Below are 17,761 nucleotides of genomic sequence, written 5' to 3' on the forward strand. Positions count from 1 at the left end.
TCTTTGACTCCTCTCTCAGACCATGAGTCTACCCAAACCGGAAAGATGGCCAATGTCGCCTTGAGAGGAGTTGCCCTTGTCCTTCAGGAGTCCAGACCTGAAGAGGTGGCTCCCCTGTATTGGTGGCACATAGGTTGGTCTGTCTCTCCTGTGTAGAGGTCAACACAATCCTTGTGGCTCTTCCACCACCTTCTCCATCTTCTGCAGTCTTGCGAGAGGCACCGTGTTACTATTTTAGGCTGTGGTCAAAAAGGCAGACGGCCTCGAGGCCTGGAATGATCTGGTACTTTTTGCTCTCTTCTTCTAGAGACCTGAAGAGGGGGTTGTACTCCTTGTAACACAACCTCTGGGATCTTAGTAGGAACAAGTCCAGTGACAAGAAGAATGAGGTCGGCTGGTTGCAGAGATAGGGAGGCGCTTATCAAGAGGGGACCCAAAGCAAGGATGTCAGAATGTTGTTTCAAAGGGAGTCTGAAGGTTGAGGATGACGGCCTGATCCTGGGCAGATCCCTTTTGGTGTGATCTTTGCAACTCCAACCAGCAGGTGGCGCTGTTGTCAACCCAGACCGCGCTGGAGGTGGACAAGCGATCTCATCTGACCCGGGAACTGTGCCGAGTCCACAAGAAGAGCCCAACAACGCTGCTGAGAGCAGGGTGGTCCGGTCCCCCCCCCGTCTAGGCCGACGCCTAAGTGGACATAAATCCATAGCGGGATGAAGGCTCCATAAAATATATGAATTCAAGAGCTGAACCTTGAAATTTGAACCCGAACGCAGCGTGACTGCAAGTCACACAAGCCGTCGTGGAAAAAGGTCCTCCTCGTCATAAACCTTAGTTAAAATCATAGTTTGATTGAATGTTTTAGGGAAACCTGACCTCAGGCCACACTTATTTTGTGGACCATAAGGCGCACTGCATTATAATGTGCAATAACAATGAACGGGTCTATTTTCATAGCGCATGAGAAAACACACGGTATATAAAGCGAAACAAAACAGTCTGTTTAGTCGAACTGAAACTAATATCATTCCCTCAGAAACTCTGTTTTGTCTTCTTTACTTGGCGCAGTTCATCTGTTTGCTTCCTCCACTTCCGTACCATTGATTCATTCGTATTGAATTCTTTGGCGGCCTCTGTAGTCCCATCATGTACAGCGTGACTGATAGCCTTGAGTTTGAATTCCGCTTCGTAAGCATGTTTGGCCATTTTTGGGGGTCCTCATCCACACAAATGTACAGTAATATCATGTCGAAGCACAGAACGTACCTTTATTACCGATAAAGTGATAGCAGAAAATCGAAGTTAGTGTGAGGTTGGAATAATGTTGAATTCCAGCTCTACATTATTAGTTATCTAACATTTTCTGATGTCTCAACCCAAATTCAACCAAGGACCCATTTTGATACATCGTCCACGTGTCAGGTGGGAACGGTCTGATCATCAATCAAGTGGAGCGGCTCAAAATCGTACTAAAATATTTTTGACAGATGTTTTAGCGCAGTGTACCACATTAAATTGGTTGGAGGTCATTAGGCACAAGAATTCATACGGCCGATTTTTCAGAAAATGTAAGGAATTTAAGAGCGTCTTATAGTGTGAAAAATATAGTAATTTATTCATCCAATCATTATTTATGCCACTTGTTGCTCATTCACACGTCATATTGAGACAAACCACCATCCACTCCCGCTCAGAAGTCACATAAAAAATGTAAAAAAAAAAAAAAATAGAAGCAACAATATAAACAGCAGTAAAAGAGCAAAATAAAACAGAAATGTTAAAGGGAAATGAAAGAAATAGTGCAAAATAGGGACAGAGGTAATTTTGGGGTGCTGGGCGCTGTGTGCTACGTGCAGAAAAAGTCTCAATGTGTTTGTGGCGTTGAACGGTTTCACGAATCGAGACATTCGACCGTCCATCCATCAATCCTGCCGGTATCTACGGGGAGCTTTCGCCCGTCATATAGCGACAACCGTTCACTCAGTCATTCACACGTTACATAAGGTCAAAAACGCACCGTCGTGCAGAGACAGACAAACATTCACTCTCATTCTCGAGTCACACAACCTCTATCTTTTTGTGCTTTAAGTCACAGTTCATCCCTGCTTCTGCACCTTTCTTTCTTTGCTGGTCGCCCCCGCCGCTAATGGGCTCTTAAAGAGGTGGGGGTGGGGGGGGGTGGTGGCCTTGAGCACTGAGAACAGGGATGCACTTTGGGATAAAGGTTTCCTACCCGGACATTCGGAGAGAAATGCGCGACGCTGAGCCAGAAGTTCGGGGAAACAGCCATATTATTAGGGACGCTTTAAATAAAACAAACGATAGCACTGCACGGGAACACATTGCAGGTTGTGACTCATCAGGAATTATGTCAGAAGTGGCCTCCATGGATACGGCGATAACATTTTCGCATGCTTTCACAGAAAGCGCGGTGTGTGTCGGTGTAATAGGGTAGGAAGGAAACTAATGCAAGGTAATAGAATTTTTTTTTTTTTTTTTTTTTCCCCACTACAGGCTCTTGGGATTGCAGTCTGCAAAGAGGGATGAGTCATAGATTTCGGAGGCAGCCGCTCGGTGTCTTTGTGCCGCAATGTACACACACGTCGCGCCGGTCGGCCGGCCGAGCCCGCTCAGACAAACCAACACACACACGCACGTTTTCCCGAGAAGGCTCGGTTCAACGCGAGTCGTTCGGATGATCGGGCTAATAATGTTGATCTTAGCGCGGCGGGCGCCTTCCTGCCGTAATCTGCTATAGCTCAAAGGAATGTCCCCCTCGTCCGCCCCGGGGCCGATTTCGTAGGCGCCTAATGGGCCCGAAAACGCCATTAGCGAGACAAACAGACGCCCGGCTCTCACTCTTTCCCTCTCCATTTATTTTATTTCACGTAATGAATGATATTCATTTACTTTTTTTTTTTTTTTTTTTTTTTTAAACCCATCTTACTATTGAATTCCGTTGCTTCGGCGACGGATGGAGGAGGTAGAACGTGGCCGTGTCGGTGTCGGCCCCCAAGTTTCTAAGAGGCGGTGAGAAGGACGGTCAGCCGTTCCCGTGGCATTTGGACGCCATTTACCCAAAAGCAGCCGCACGTCCAGAGGTAATTATCGCCATTATCGGCGCTGTTATCCGCCTCACGTTGCCGTAAATCCCCGCCGGCGAGAGCCTCGGCCCCTAACTCCTTCTCGGCTCGACACCTGATAGCGTGTTTTCAGGTGAGAGCGGTGGGCCGGCAGTCCGAGCCCTTCCTCCCCCCCCCCAAATTACCCCTGAAGTAGCAATCATAAAGCGGCCCGGTGTCGGTGGAGGGTCCCCTCGCCCGCTCTTCGAAGGATATTTGATGTGAAGTGGAAAGCGTGGCGCCCCGATGGCGATCCGGAGCACCCGTCTCCGCGCGTTGGCTCCGAAAACACGTCCATCCGCTTCGATCTGAGCGCTCCGGCATCGAGGATGCTAGCTTAGCTCATTGCTAAAGCGACAGTCGGCTTTCCTCGGCTAATTATACGCTTATTTGTTATGCGAGAAAAATAAACCCGACACGCGAAAAAAAATTGTGAAAGATGTTAATTCGCTTTTTCGAGGGGTCATCGTTTCTTACGCGCAGGATGGGTTGCCGTGCAACCAGCCCGAGACCGGTACCGCCGCGCGTTCCTGTCGAAAGCGAGCGCACCGCGGAGCGGATTATCCGTCGTGCTCTCTATTTATTTTTTTGAAGTTTAAAATCTCACGACAAAGTCGGAGCCGTCATCTCGCTCCCCCTCCCCCCCCGGAGCCCCGCCGTGAAAAGCCAATCGGAAGCGAGCGCGTTTTTCTCCAACGAGCTTCAAACCACACAATTTAACTTAAAATCGCGCTCCTCAAAGGGCCGCGGCTCGCCCGAGGCTCCCGCTTAGGAGAGATCATGTGAGAAAGAAATTCATTAGTCAAGTTGTGCCTCCCTGCTTCACCGCCATCTCCCTTTTTTTTCTTTTTTTTTCGGAGTAGTTGTTAAGATACTCGTGCGCTTGATGAATTGACTCATTACTTGAAGCAGCAGTTAAGGTGAGCGGAAAAAAAAAGAAAAAAAAAGAAGGATTTCGCTGTCGGTTCAGTCGGCCGCCCGTTACCGAGAGAAAAGTTTGAATCTGCACGATTTCCTTACGCAAGACTTGATCGTAGCTGGTTTGATTAGCCGCGAATCCTCACGCGGGTTCTCGTGACCTGCTAATAATTAGACGTCTTCCTCGTCCTCCCCTCCTCTCCTCGTCTTTGTGTTAATTTTCCTCTCCCGGGGTCGAGACGCCAGACCCTCAAAGCTTTTACGCACTCGATACCGCGTGAAAAAACCCCGCCGCGTGATCTCACAGAAAACGCGCGAAGGGAGCCATAACCCGTTCACGGCACATTTAAGGGGAGGTCGCGGGTTAATGCGGCGGCACCGGGAGAACAATCCCTGCGTAAATCACCAGTGGAAAAAAGGGTTGCGGGTGAAGAGAGGGGGTTCTTTGTCACAGGCGGCGAGAAAATTTGCAGATTGAAAGCCACACGGGGAGATGGGAGGAGGCTAATACACATTTTTAATGATAAAAGTGCAATAACGCACTGAGAAGTCAAAAGAAGTCAAAAGAAGTCAAAAGAAGTCAAAAGAAAAACCCTGCTTTATTCTGGTTTTGAACCGAGCGTGTTGATTTCATTGATCTGATAAAGTGATCAATATTCCATTTTATTGCTGGTGTTAATGTGCTATTTTTTTTTTTGCCAATGTTTCCAGACACATTTTTTAAACCCATAACTGTCGTAACTTAGCATCCCCGGCCTTCTTTATCTCCGCTAATGTCTGAGGGAGCTATTTTTTTTTAAACTCTTGAGGGGAAAAAAAAAAGGCATGGGCGAGTCAAACTAATCGATATGTGTTATCAATACTCGTCAATACAGAGCGGTAATTACGGGCGAGAAAAAAGGTTCTTGTAGGCGATCGATAGAAATCAGGAGGCAAGGAACCTGATTTCTTTTTATTGATCAGATACCTTTGCACTATCTTCACATGACACCAAAGAGCCCGTTTTATGTGGTAAATTTTATTAATATGTCTTAACTAAAGGTTTTTTTTTTTTCCCCATTTCTGATTTGAGGATTTGCGCCGTGTGTGTGTGTGAGAGGGTGTGCGACACACACTTTGACTCCCGGCCGTCGGTGGGTCGTCAGCTCGGGGGACGAATTGATCGTCCGTTTATCACGGACGCCCTCAAACGCAGACGAACCGTTTAGCTCGGCTTCATCTTCTCGCTTTCCGAGATTCGAGAATCGCCGGAGCTCCGCGCGATCGATACGAATACGGGTCGGCATTGATGTCAACAACAAAACCGCCCGAGCACGGAGCCGCTTTGCGGCGCAGACCCGAATCCCGACACTCGGTTTTAATAATTCAGGGTAAAAAGTCAGTTCTGGCATTCCGGTGGCATTTTGCTGCGATTTTACCGGCGTTTGTTTTTCGCATCCTGTCATAAAGCAAGTTATTAAAATCGGGGATGGAGTTATTTCTCATAAACTGCCATTTGAAGATTCATGGCTTTAATTACGACCATACCCACGAGGCTCGGCGGTTTTGCATAAAACGCGTAATGACTAAATGGTGAATTTGGTGAGCCAATCAAATTCCTCCTTTTACTTCCCAATAAGGTTACATTATCATTGCGGACACGTTTTTAAGCTGCTTAGCAACATTGACATTGACACAATTTAATTGTGTTAATTTAGACATTGACAAGTGACGCGGTTTTGCAATTCATTAATTAACTCCGACATTTTTTTAAAATTTTTTTTTTATCACATTTCGCTTATTTTTTTTGAGATTGAAAACATGATCAAAAGGATAGAATCGCAATGAAGGATTGACCAGGAAGTCAAATATAGGGACGGAAACGTTGAAAACGTTACATCACATGTAAATCAGGGCGCGCTTTATCGTTTGTTAAAAATTCCCGACGGAGCTCCGTCTCTCTCCGCCGCACCCTTTAGACCATTAAACAGTCAGACAATAATGTGCTTTGCTCTTCCCTCCGGCCATTAAAACTCCAGACTTGTTTTTTGGGGGAAGTTTAAAAGTAAATCGGAGAGCGCCCTGTCAAGGTGAACGTCTAAATAACGAGAGCGCTGGAAATCCCCCGGTGTTGTCACGGACGCCTCCTTCTGTTGTTCCTCTTAGCCTCGCGGCCATAAGCGAACCGAAAACGAAATTGTCTTCTTCTTCTTCTTCTTCTTCTTCTTCTCTCCGTCTTTCCTCTTCGTTATTTTCAAATTCCACCGGGACCTTTTCGTGGCAGACGCTCGTCACGGTTCATTTGATGAGCGCCGGTGTTTTTCTGACGCGTTCCTCCCGTCCTCGGAGACCTCGTCGCACCGCCAATCAGACTTAGACGTTTACATGAACGATGGTTTTGCAGTCTGAAAAGTTCAGCTCGAATTTGCTTACGGGAGCTCGTCCTCCTCGTCCAGGTGAACTTTTTTAGCTTAGCACGGGAAATTAGGGACCACGGTAGGGATCTTATGCACCGGACTCGCCAAAGCCGAAGGACCGCAAAGAAGACGAAGACGCTAGCATGGAAAGCAAAGCTACCGCAGGGTTCCTGTTCTGCACGGCGGTAATAATAACCATGGACTATCAGATGGGTGGAAGTATTTTTATCTTGTCCCTGCCGTTAGCTAACTCTGGACTCATTCATGGCCACAATGTTGATGTTCCTTTTCGAGCCATGGAAACCCCTTAGCTTGGACTTCTTTGTCAATTCCATTCTCGCTGTCCATTTTGTTGCAAGAAAACAGCTTTCCAGTGGCCAGAATAGGAGTGACCAGTGACCAAGGAGAATCTGGTAATAATAATAATAATAATACATAAGATTTGTATAGCGAGGGGGGAGGCTGTCCAAGGACAAGCTGGAGGAGCTGCCCCGGTGTGCAGCCGAGTGAGGAGGCAAGTGCTGGAGCTGGATGTCGGAGATGGTTGCTGGTGGAGGGAGAGATGGTGGAGCAGGAGGTACAAGCAGATTTCGGCCGATGGAAATGCCGTCTTGCTAGGCGCCGTCGGGATCCGGAGTTTCGACAGGCTAGCCGGCTAGTTAGCCAGCCAGCCTGCTCAGGTAGCCGTCAGGATCCAGAGTTTCGAGAGGCTAGCTAGCCAGCCAGCATGCTCAGGTCGCCGTCGGGATCCGAAGTTTCGAGAGGCTAGCCGGCTAGCTAGCCAGCCAGCCTACTCAGGTCGCCGTCTAGCTAGCCAGCCAGCCTGCTCGGTTCGCCGTTGGGATCTGGAGTTTTGAGAGACTAGCTAGCCAGCCAGCCTGCTCAGGTCGCCGTCAGGTCGAGTTTTGAAAGGCTAGCCAGCTAGCCAGCCAGCCAGCCAGCCTGCTCGGGTCGGCTAGCTTCACCCGGCAGTTTGGAGCGACAACGGGAGCTTGCCGGGGATTGTCCAGGTGAGCCGTCAGGTGGCAAGTCCAGCAGCAGCACACATACAGTCCCGGGAAGATGTCGTGGTTGTGAGATCCAGGTAGATTGGTGGAGAAACCGAAACAGTAACGGTAGCTATAGAGCAATTAGTCTTTGGTTAGTTGGTTGGAGAACCGTGGCTATGGAGCAATTTGTCTTTGGTTTAGTTGGTTGGTTGGAGAGCGGGAAGCGGCAGCCAAACGCGCCAGCGTCCTCCCGCCCGCCATCTTCATTTGTAGTGGGATTATGAGTCCCAGCAAGCACCCGTGGCATACGAGTCCCTGTGGAACCGTGAGAAGACCCTTCCGGGGTCCACGATCCCTGATTCCTCTGCTGTCCCAATGCACTCGCTCCTGAAAAGCTTCTAGAAACTGCAAAAAGTTCCCTAAAACGAGGCCTCTAATAGCAAACTTTTGGAGGAGTCCGGAGACGATTTTGCTTAGATAACCAGGATGGATCCCTCCGGTGTGTCCTATGCATATAGAAACACAAACTCGGGTACGATGTGCCGAACTGTTTGTGCTGCACGATCAATAAACATTTCTTTTTTGTTTTTGTTTTGTTTCCATCTCAAGAGCAACTTGAGGAGGATAAATTGCACAGTAACGGAGGTAAAGTATCGTCACCCCGGCTCCGAACACCCATTCTGGCTGCTCGCATCGCACCTCAATTGTTCCTTTCTCATTCAGATAAAGATTCAATGTCGGCACAGAAGTCGACGTTGTGTTATGACTCACGCGGCTCTGTAGCCCCCTTATCCACCATTACCTTTCCCACTCCATTCATGCTTAAACTGCTCCACATTTTTTTGAATATTTGTGCATTTCCAACATATCAGAAGTGAAATCCTCATCGCCCCGAACGGTTCCAGAACGTTCCCCGCCGTCCGCGGGGATCCGTCTTTCACGGCTGCATCGGGGATGCCGAGCTAATGGCTGCTTCGTCCTCGCGTGCATGACAAGAGCCCGCACTTTAACATGAACCGCCCGACCGACATTATGCAACAAACCGTGTCACTCTGACCCCGGTTGATATTTAGCCGCGCTCTGTTCGCCCAGGTTGATGATTCGGGTCCTTAAACGATTTTAACATCATCCGCAAGGCGCATTTTCGCCATCAGAAGTCAGTTTTTATTTGGATGTGCCTAGAAGTTTGGTTTGCTGCCGGGGGAATTGACAAAACCTCCCCAAAAGCGAGCCGTAGCCTCGCGCCAATGTCCTATACGAGTGCCACGGCCATTTTAAGAAACCTATGAAGTTACCATGATGTTTCTGGCAGTCGTGGGAAAACAGTTTGTGGCATTTTCAGAGTTGACTTTACTTTGACGTTTCCTGTTCGGACCCTCTGAGACCCAAGAAGTTTCAATTTCCAGTGGTCCTGAAACTCTCCCCGCCACACGTCGCGGATCCCGAACTCCAGTCTTTTCTCGTGATTTCCTCGCCACCGACAAAGTGACGCCACGGTCGGGTCATCCACCGCTCTGTCGCTCCGGGTTCTGTTTACTTCTCCAGCGGAGAGACCGGACCGAATTTTGTGAACCGTTCCGCGGCCCCGGTATTACTTCTTGTAGCCTGTCGGCGCCGCAGATTGGAAACTCAATTTAATTCTCTACCGTTTTGTCAAGGCGGCGAGAGGAAGACGAACCCGAACACGTCTCAGAACCTGGGCAAATAGAACCCGCGGCGGCGGGATTTTTGTTTACAGGAAACGAGTATAAGAAATGAGAACTCGCGTTTTCTGGAATGTGCCCGAGTCGTTCGGCGTCACACGGTTGTGTGTGTGTGTGTGTGTGTGTGTGTGCTTGATGTGTCGACCAGGGAGCCAGGCGAAGCAGGACTGGTCCATCCAGTGGCCCACCTCCGAGTCGGGCAAGGAGAACACCCCGGTGTGCCAGCCGGAGGCCAGCCAGTGGATCCGCTTCCAGCTGTCGCAAAGCCCCAAAGTCCAGTCCAAGTACAACCAGCACATGTGCCACAGCCCGCAGGCACTAGCCCCCCCTTTGTACGCGGACCGGCTAACCGTCGACAACCCCGCCGCCGGGCTCTTACCGCCCCTGGACTCCGGCCACCGCTCCCTGCCCCCGTCTCCTCGGCAGAGGCATTTCGGCCACACGCCTCCACGGACTCCCCTGGTGTTCAACACCATGACCCCGCCGGGGACGCCACCCATAAGGCGGAGGAACAAAGTGAAGGCCCCCGGGACGCCGCCGCCGCCGAGCCGCAAGCTAATCCACCTGCTGCCGGGGTTCACGGCGCTGCACCGCAGCAAGTCGCACGAGTTCCAGCTGGGGAACCGACTGGAGGACACGCAGACACCAAAGTAAGTGACGCTTCGACATTGTGCACTTTGGTATGGTAACGTCGTTGGTGACGTCGAAGGGCGCATCAGCGGTCGAGGTCAAACGACTGCAAAATGTGTCACTTAGCTGAGTTCGGCCAGCACAGCTGACCAGTGACCATGGTACTTTTTAAAAAACGGCATTCCGCAATCCATGAGAGGTATCTGGTAACGGGTTCCACCGATCACCTAGCATCTACAAGACGGTAAAAAAGATCCTGCATGGGAGTGGAAGCGTGGGTGCTTCTAGGAGCTGAGGTCCACTGTCGCTGGTTCCTCTGTTGTCCGAATACACCAAGAATCAGCCCGGTTTCTGAAAAGGTGCTAAAAGTCCCAACAGAGCAAAAGGGACTAATTTGAAAAATGCTTCTGGTGACGAATCCACATTTGTATCCAATGGCATTTTCAAGGCTCCTCATTTGCGTAGTTTTTTTTTTTAAGACAAAACTGATCTGGCCGGGTGATATAAAAACCATAAACCATCCAATTTTTCAATTTCAATGAATACATGTATGTGATTAAAATGACATTTTTTATATACATAGTATATATCGTCTTTAAATAATCAAAAATGGGTTCTCACGAGCAGTGGCACGCAAATAATGAAATAAAATAAAACAAACCTGAGATTGCGCTACACATCTTACACTTTTAAATGCATCATCATGTGCTGAGTGAATTGACGGGACACAAAAGTGATAAAATCAAAACATTTGTTGAAAGGTTTTGGTACGTGTCTGGATAGACCCAGAAAAATTTGGATACAAATAACAGAACACGCTAACGCTGTTAGCCATTTGTGTTAGCGTGTATTGATTTATTACTCCACCCGAATCCACCTATATCTCACCAGCCAATCAGCCGTCCGGGAGGCGATCTCTCCGATAATCATCCCCCCCCTTCCCGTGATCCGCCGTGTAATTCCATCTGGTCCGAGTTGCACGGAGAGGAAGTCGCAGCCCCGCCTTTCCCTTTCGGCAGTTTAACTCCCGCGTGATCTTCCACCGGAGCCCGATCCGATTAATTCACATGAGGACATCGTTGACCGTAAAGGAGCGGCGGTCTCGATAAGGGGCCCCCGAGGGGTGGAGGGGAACGGGGGGGGGGGTCGAGCTCCTGGCCGGCCGCGCTCGCGTCTGGTGCTATGCTGATCCGATTTTGCGGCGAACAGAGGCCGCCGTTCCTCGGTAATCAGGAACCAGAGTCCGCCTCGGGAGGCCGGCGCTCATTTTGATAATGCCATTAGATGACAGCGCTCTGTCACCGCCGCTAAGTTAATATTTGGGGAGCCGTCCTCCGCTCTGCTCCTACCGCAGCCCATCTGGGTTACATTTGAATCCCCACGCGAGGAGCGCGCGCCGCAGCGGCGGCGAAAAGCCTCAAACGCCATTAGAGAATTGATTACCGGTCCCCGGGTGCTGACGGAGCGCCAGGCCATCCGATTGATGGGGGCCTGGAAATACGGCGAGTCGACGAGACCGGTGTCTTTTCGCGGCGAGCTCTTTTTAATCGGGCGGCGCGGGATTGACGAGGTTCGGTCCGCCGGTTTGGATTCGCGGCGAAACGCAAAGGGTTAAGATCACACTCCTGTCTGCCGAATCACACAGAAAACCATTTATTACTCTTAAAAGGCCTTTTCCACTTTTTGCGCCTCTCTCTGTCCAACCTCGGGGTTTTAATAAAGTCTCCTCGGCTCCTGGCTTTCTCGCACTTAATTGCCTGGCACTGTGACCGGGGCAGACGGAGGGCGAGGCGTTCCCCCCCCCGTCCCCGTCCCCCCCTTGAGGGACACTTCCCTACCAGTGTCTTAATGAGGTGACCTCATTATGGGCGCCCGAACCTCTGAAGACGAGTTTTTTTCGCCGGGGCCCGGGTTCTGTTTCCGTCGCCGGTTGGTTTAACCCCCGTCCAATGGCTCCTTCGGCTCCCCGGCGACGCGCAGGAGCTCAAAGCTCGTAAAACATTAGCTTGAGTAATCAGCGTAAACTAGCTTTTAACGCAGTTAGCGGTTAATAGGATTGCGGAGCCGCCTCGCCTTCGGTCTTCATCCGTCTTCATCGGGAAGTCCAGAGCGTTCCCCGCATCTCTGGTCCGACACTCGTTTCCCCGTCGCCGTCCTGGTAAATATGACATTTCTTCCAGCGCGCCCGTCTGAGCGATAATGCTTTTTAATTTCGCTTCCCGGCCAACCACGGGCTCGGTCGTCTCCGTCTGAATTAATGAGGATATTTCGCGGCGAACCGATCCTTCGCAGGCGATCGTTAGCGCGCAGGAAAGAAAACACAACCGGGTTTGCAAACAGGAGTTTTGGAAAAAGGGGAAAATATATATTTTGACGTTTTTTTTTGTTTTTTTTTTTTAAATAAATAGGAGTTATGGGCCCGGGGTGAGTCCTGCACCTCGGCCAATCACAGCAGGGATAGGCTGCAGACCCCCTGCAACCCTGAAAGCGTTAGAAGTGTTAGAGATAATGAATGAATGAATAATTACGAAGCGGTTTTCATCAAAGTGCTGCGGAAATGAGAATGAGTAAGAGCAGGACACGATGAAATAGAAAATCAGTCATTCATACAGTTTGCAGTCGATACCCGGAGTTTTGGGATTCTTGCAGATTCTTCGAAATGTTCTCGCTAAAGTAATTTGGGAGTTTGTAAAAGACAACCGCTCGTCAGTCCCGTGGGAAGGATAAACAAAAACAGCGTGCGGGATCCGACTCCGCGTGCCAGAGGCTGCACGTGCCGTCGTTTCCATGGCGATCGGCGTCATGCACCGTCACGATGATTTTATTTTTATTTTTTATTTGTCTTACTGATTGTTTTATCAAATCGGCGGACAGGGTTGTCGAAGGCAAACAAAAAAAAAACCTGCTTTTTTTGTAACAGCACAATCAGAATATTTCAAAATAAAAGACTCCCGTATCGTTGTAATTAATGTCACGAGGTTAAACCTTCAGCATCGGAGCCTCTCCGCCGTAATAGATTTGAAAACTGTTTTTTGCTTTTGCGAAAAAAAGGTTCCGCTTTTTCCGCTGCTCGTTTTTTTTTTTTTTTTTTTTTTTTTAAACGTTGAAATATAAATACTGTACAGATTGTTGCAGTTGCCATGGCAACAACTCAAGCCCTTGATTGACAGATATAATATAAAAATAGAACTCCCGGCAAGTTTTATTTATTTGTTTATTTCATTCGGAGCGGCCAGCTTCGTCTTGCCAATTAGTAGCATGTGAAGACGTGGAAGTCATTAAAAGAAGATTTGCGCCCGTCCTCCTGCCTCACCTGCATCAAATTCCTCCTTCCTCAAATTTCACACCTCCGTTCTGTGTTCAGCTGTTTGAGTTTGAATTACATCCGTATCCACCTCCGATTTCCGATAAGGAGTGTTGTTTTTTGTTAAATAAAAGGCGAGTTTTTGCTTTTTCTTTTCGGTTCGTTTTTTTTTTTACTTTCTCTACAACCAAACCGAATCGAAATCAGAATACTTTATCGATCCTCCGGGGGAAGTTACATTTTGTTGACTTCTGAAGATCAATTGCAGTCAATTGCATCAATTGCAATCGCAGGATAACAGATATTAGCACTTCGGCCTCTCAGCAAGACGGTCCCTGATTGGATTCCCTTTCTGCATGGGGTCTCCATGGTCTGCAAGGCTTTCCTTTCCGGGTTCCCCCATTTCAGAAGATTCGCTGGAGACCCTAAATCACCCAGACGTGTGAAGCTGGAGTGAGTTAATGGTTGCACGTCTCCATATGGGGGGCGACACGGTGGCGCGACGGTTAGCGCTTCAGCCTCATAGCATGTAGGATCTTGGTTCGATTCCGACCAGGGGGCCCCGATTGCTCGCCAGCCGGTCCAGAGTGAGCCCACTTCTCGCCCATCTAGCCGAAATAAGCTCCAGGCCTCCTTAAGCGGGATAGATAATGAATGAAAAGTAAAGCTTCAGTTGTTTAGCACCTTGCACACACAGTTCCACAGCGCCTCGTGTCGAGAATACGTGAGATTCTGCAACGTGTGATTATCTCACAAAGACGGAAGGGAGGCGAGGGCGTCAAAAATCCAAACACTTCGCCGTACGATGGATCGCACAGACAGAAGAATCCTAAAGAGACATCGGGTGAAAAGAAGATGGGATTAGAATCAGGCTTTTCAAATCAATCTTCCATTTGGTCTCAGTGTCGATTTAGCTCGCGGAGCTAATGAAAGAGAAGGAGGGCTGTGTGGAGTTTTCGGGAAAAATCGGAGCAGAAGGAGGTGTAGATGGGTTTATTCTGCCGCATGTGAGGGAGTCGGTGTCCGTGCCGGGCTTTGTTAGCAACAAACGTGATTTAGAAATCAGTTCTGAGTTGATGTGAATATTTGTTAGCAGCCTGGTTGATGGAGTCAGAGAAGACCGAACAATGGCAGCAAAGGTGGGAGTCGCTGTCGTTGAATATTGGGTTTGAATATAAAAAAAACACAGAACATTTAGGGGCTATTGTAAATGTCAGAGGCAGTTTTGAATAATCACAAAGAAAAATAGTGAGGCGCCACGCGGGGTTTAACGTCGATAGCTTAGCTCTGGTGAACGACAACTCGACGTGCATAGACCGAGCGTTAGCTTCCGAGCTAACGTTGACGGTAGCATCGGCGTGTCTCTCTGATAAACTCGGGCGTTTCTTTTCTCCCGACAACAAGAAACCAAATTTAGTCGCATCTTCTCACGCATGTGGCGTGAGAACATGCGTCCCTGCTGCGTAACCGCCGCTTTCACAGCCGTATTTTTGGAAACCGGACCCGCTGCTTATATTTCTACTTCGGACTCAATGGCAATATCTGTATATTCAACAGATACAACATCTCCCCACGGTCATGTCTGTATTTCTATGGTATCCATATTTATATTCATATTCATATCTCACAACACTACGCAAGCTATGTATATCCGTTTTCTCTGGAGTTATGAGAGATTTGTATTTATATTCATATTTCTACTCTATACACCCGAGGTCTTCTACCTCCAAAACTCAGACTCGGATAATTTTTTGTTATTTTCTCGTCTGCTTGTCTTCCTCCTCATGCTGACTTGGGCTCTGGAAACCAAATCCAATTTCACTGAATAAATGAATGAATGCATGATGATAATACATACATGGGATTTATGTCGTGCTTCTCGGGCCGCTCAAAGACAATTTTTAGCGTAAAAGAGAGCTGCGGTTGTGAAGGTCGGCAACGAGTCCGAGCTCCTGGTGTTCGGTGGCAGGGAATTCCAGAGGGTAAACGGCAGCGGTCGCAAAGGCCTGACCCTCCCCAGGGTTTGTAGGAGTATTGGGGTGATGTGGTCCCTGGAGCAGGGCGTAGCTGTAGTTTGTAGTTTTCGGAGGTCAGCGGAGGGAAGGCCATCGAGGATGCGACTGTAATAGTCAAGTTTGGAGGTATGAGATAGAAGACTATCAGTAGTGAGACCGGCGATGCTGTATGGTCGAGAAACAGTGACAAAGACAAAAAGACAGGAGACGTGACGATGTTGAGGTTCTCTTTGGGAGTGACCAGGATGGATAGGATCAGGAATGAGTCCATCAGAGGGACAGCACATGTTAGATGTTTTGGAGAGAAGGTCAGAGAGGCCAGACGGAGATGGTTGGGTCATGTACAGAGGGGGGATGGTGAATATATTGGTAGACGGATGCTGGAATTGGAGCTACCAGGCAGGAGGTCTAGAGGAAGACCAAAGAGAAGATTTATGGACGTCGTGAGAGAGGATATGAAGGTAGTTGGTGTGAGAGAGGAGGATACAGAGAATAGGGTTATATGGAGGAGGTTGATTCCCTGTGGCGACCCCTGAAGGGAAAAGCCCAAAGGAAAAGAAGAAGAAGAAGAAGGTGATGAAGGTGTGAATGATTTTGTCTGCGTCGGAGCGGGAGAAAGGGGTGTGAAGAATGTCCTGACGATATGACGGATGTGGGATTTGAAGGAGAGGATGGAGTCCATTGTTATGCTAAGATCGCACACTGAAGGGGGAGAAGTACAACTTCAGCGCCAACAAAAGACTCTTCTCTTGTCTTCTAATTTCACCGTCTTTTGCTTAAAAAACTTGTTCCTCTTTACAAGCCTCGAAATGTTAAGCCCTTATGATGTGATTAAAAAGTGCAAGTGAATCAGATAATTGCGTGTAAATGGATCTTTATCAGCCGCCTCCTGCACGAGCGCTATCATGGAAGCGAACGTAAACAAAATAATGACAACAATTATCTCGACTTGAGTGAGACATCCAGGATCATTGTCTGTTCCTCATTGTGGAGCGGAAGCGCCAAAATGCTTCCCGCCGCAAGACTCGTTTCAGACTTGCGATTTGCTTTTGAGACTCACTAAAACTTAACAGCAAAGACTCGGGACTTTGCTTCGGGATTGTCGAGGCAGCCTCGGCCCGCCTTTGTTAATTACAGCAGTTTCCATGGAAACAGGTTTGATTTTTTTTTTTCCGCCTCACCCGAGGATGTAGTTTCTCTAAGGAACAGGTTCTCTTCGGAATTAGGGGTCCAGTATATAGCTGAATATCTTCTTTTTACTTACATCTGGAAGAGAGGCACTGGTTTGGCTTCAGAAGCGCATCGCAGGATCTTATTCCCGTCATTCTATTTTCTAAATAGAAGTCGCATTCGGGCCTGCACTTCTTCGACGGATAAAAGCGGGAGGTAATAGGCGGACTTGTGATGAAAGAGACCCCAAGGTTGTGCTGTCATCGGTCAATAACACTCATGCCGTCGACATATCCATCTTGCTGACCCAATTCTCCGGGAGGGGATTCGCCGCAGACGTGGTCGAAGGGGAATCAATGAATGCCTGTCTGTTTGTTTCGGTCGCCCGCCATGCGAGGCACTAACCAGGCCATCGGGAGCGACTTGGGGTTCATTGTCTCCTCCGAGGACGCTTCAAATGCGGACAGAAGGAACAGGATTGGAGGGATGTCCGGGTTACCAAGTGGGCCACGGCTAACTGACACCGGCCGATGCTAAGAAGCTAACTCTCAGACTTCCCAATGCTAACATCATCACCAGGTAGCATTTCCCTTACAAGGCGAGGGGTTCTGAAGAACCCGATCCACGAGTAGATCCAGACCCGAACGGGCCGCGAGGAGAACATACGAGGGTAAGACACACAAAACCACTCAAACTTTAACGTCCAGACCCAACACCGATCCCGTTTTACCCCGTCTCTCCTATCTTTACGTCTTTCTCGCTGTGTCCTTTTCAAATGGGAGAAGCTCTTTCGGGCCGGAGTGGCGATTGATGAACCTCGCCGTCTATGTCAGTGGTTCCCAACCATGAGAGATGTGCCGTGAGAGATCATCAGATGTGTTGTGGAAAAATGCCCACTTTCACCCGATTGGTCGGAAAATTATTTATCCAACGCAAATAATGTGTCTTCCTATGTCTATGTGGGCAGCGTGCCCGTTCGATGGCAACGGGTAGTGAATTAACCTGTGCATCTGTGTATCAGAGTGATAAGTGACGCTTTGCGTGATACATTTTTTAAAATAAAAAGTACCGTAATTTCCGGACTATTGAGCGCACCTCAATATAAGCCGCACCGGCTAGCCGATCGCTATCTCTGGCTTCCTCCTGCGCAATAAAACCGTCAGAGTCGTCTTCTTCGGTGTCGGAGTTTAACTGACTCAGAATTTCCCGCTCGTTTCGTCGGTCCGATGTGACGAGGATAAATGTTTTAGCGGCGTGAAGCTCGTTAGCGCCCCCCCTCCAAAGTCCATATATTAGCCGCGTCGTTGTTTACGTGAAAAAAGTCGCGGCTTACTGGAAATGACGGTACTTGTATCTGCGTAAACAAACAGGCAGCATTGTTGAAAACTACCAAGACGAGTGAGAAAGCAGTGAAAGCTGCTATAAAGTAGCTGAACTCATCTCTAAATCCAAACAGCCACACACCGTAGCAAAACGTTAATACTACCTGCCGGCAAAATCATCGTAGAAGAAAT

General features: G+C 48.7%; 1 protein-coding gene across 4 annotated transcripts in view; it reads left to right on the forward strand.

Annotated features, from left to right (window-relative positions):
- Positions 1–17,761, forward strand: part of ksr2 (kinase suppressor of ras 2) — a 114,753-nt gene that overhangs the window by 21,728 nt on the left and 75,264 nt on the right. For 2 of the 4 annotated variants that reach the window (XM_086169780.1, XM_086169779.1), the window contains exons 4-5: positions 8,035–8,070; positions 9,277–9,778. In XM_086169780.1, the coding sequence (XP_086025906.1) occupies positions 8,035–8,070; positions 9,277–9,778 (538 nt within the window). The remainder of the gene's footprint in view (positions 1–8,034; positions 8,071–9,276; positions 9,779–17,761) is intronic. The other 2 variants (XM_086169782.1, XM_086169781.1) reach the window with 1 other exon arrangement.

This window comes from Fistularia commersonii, chromosome 22, assembly GCF_037954325.1.
Source record: "Fistularia commersonii isolate RoL2024-O1a breed Wild chromosome 22, RoL_Fcom_v1.0, whole genome shotgun sequence".
NCBI lineage: Eukaryota > Metazoa > Chordata > Actinopteri > Syngnathiformes > Fistulariidae > Fistularia > Fistularia commersonii.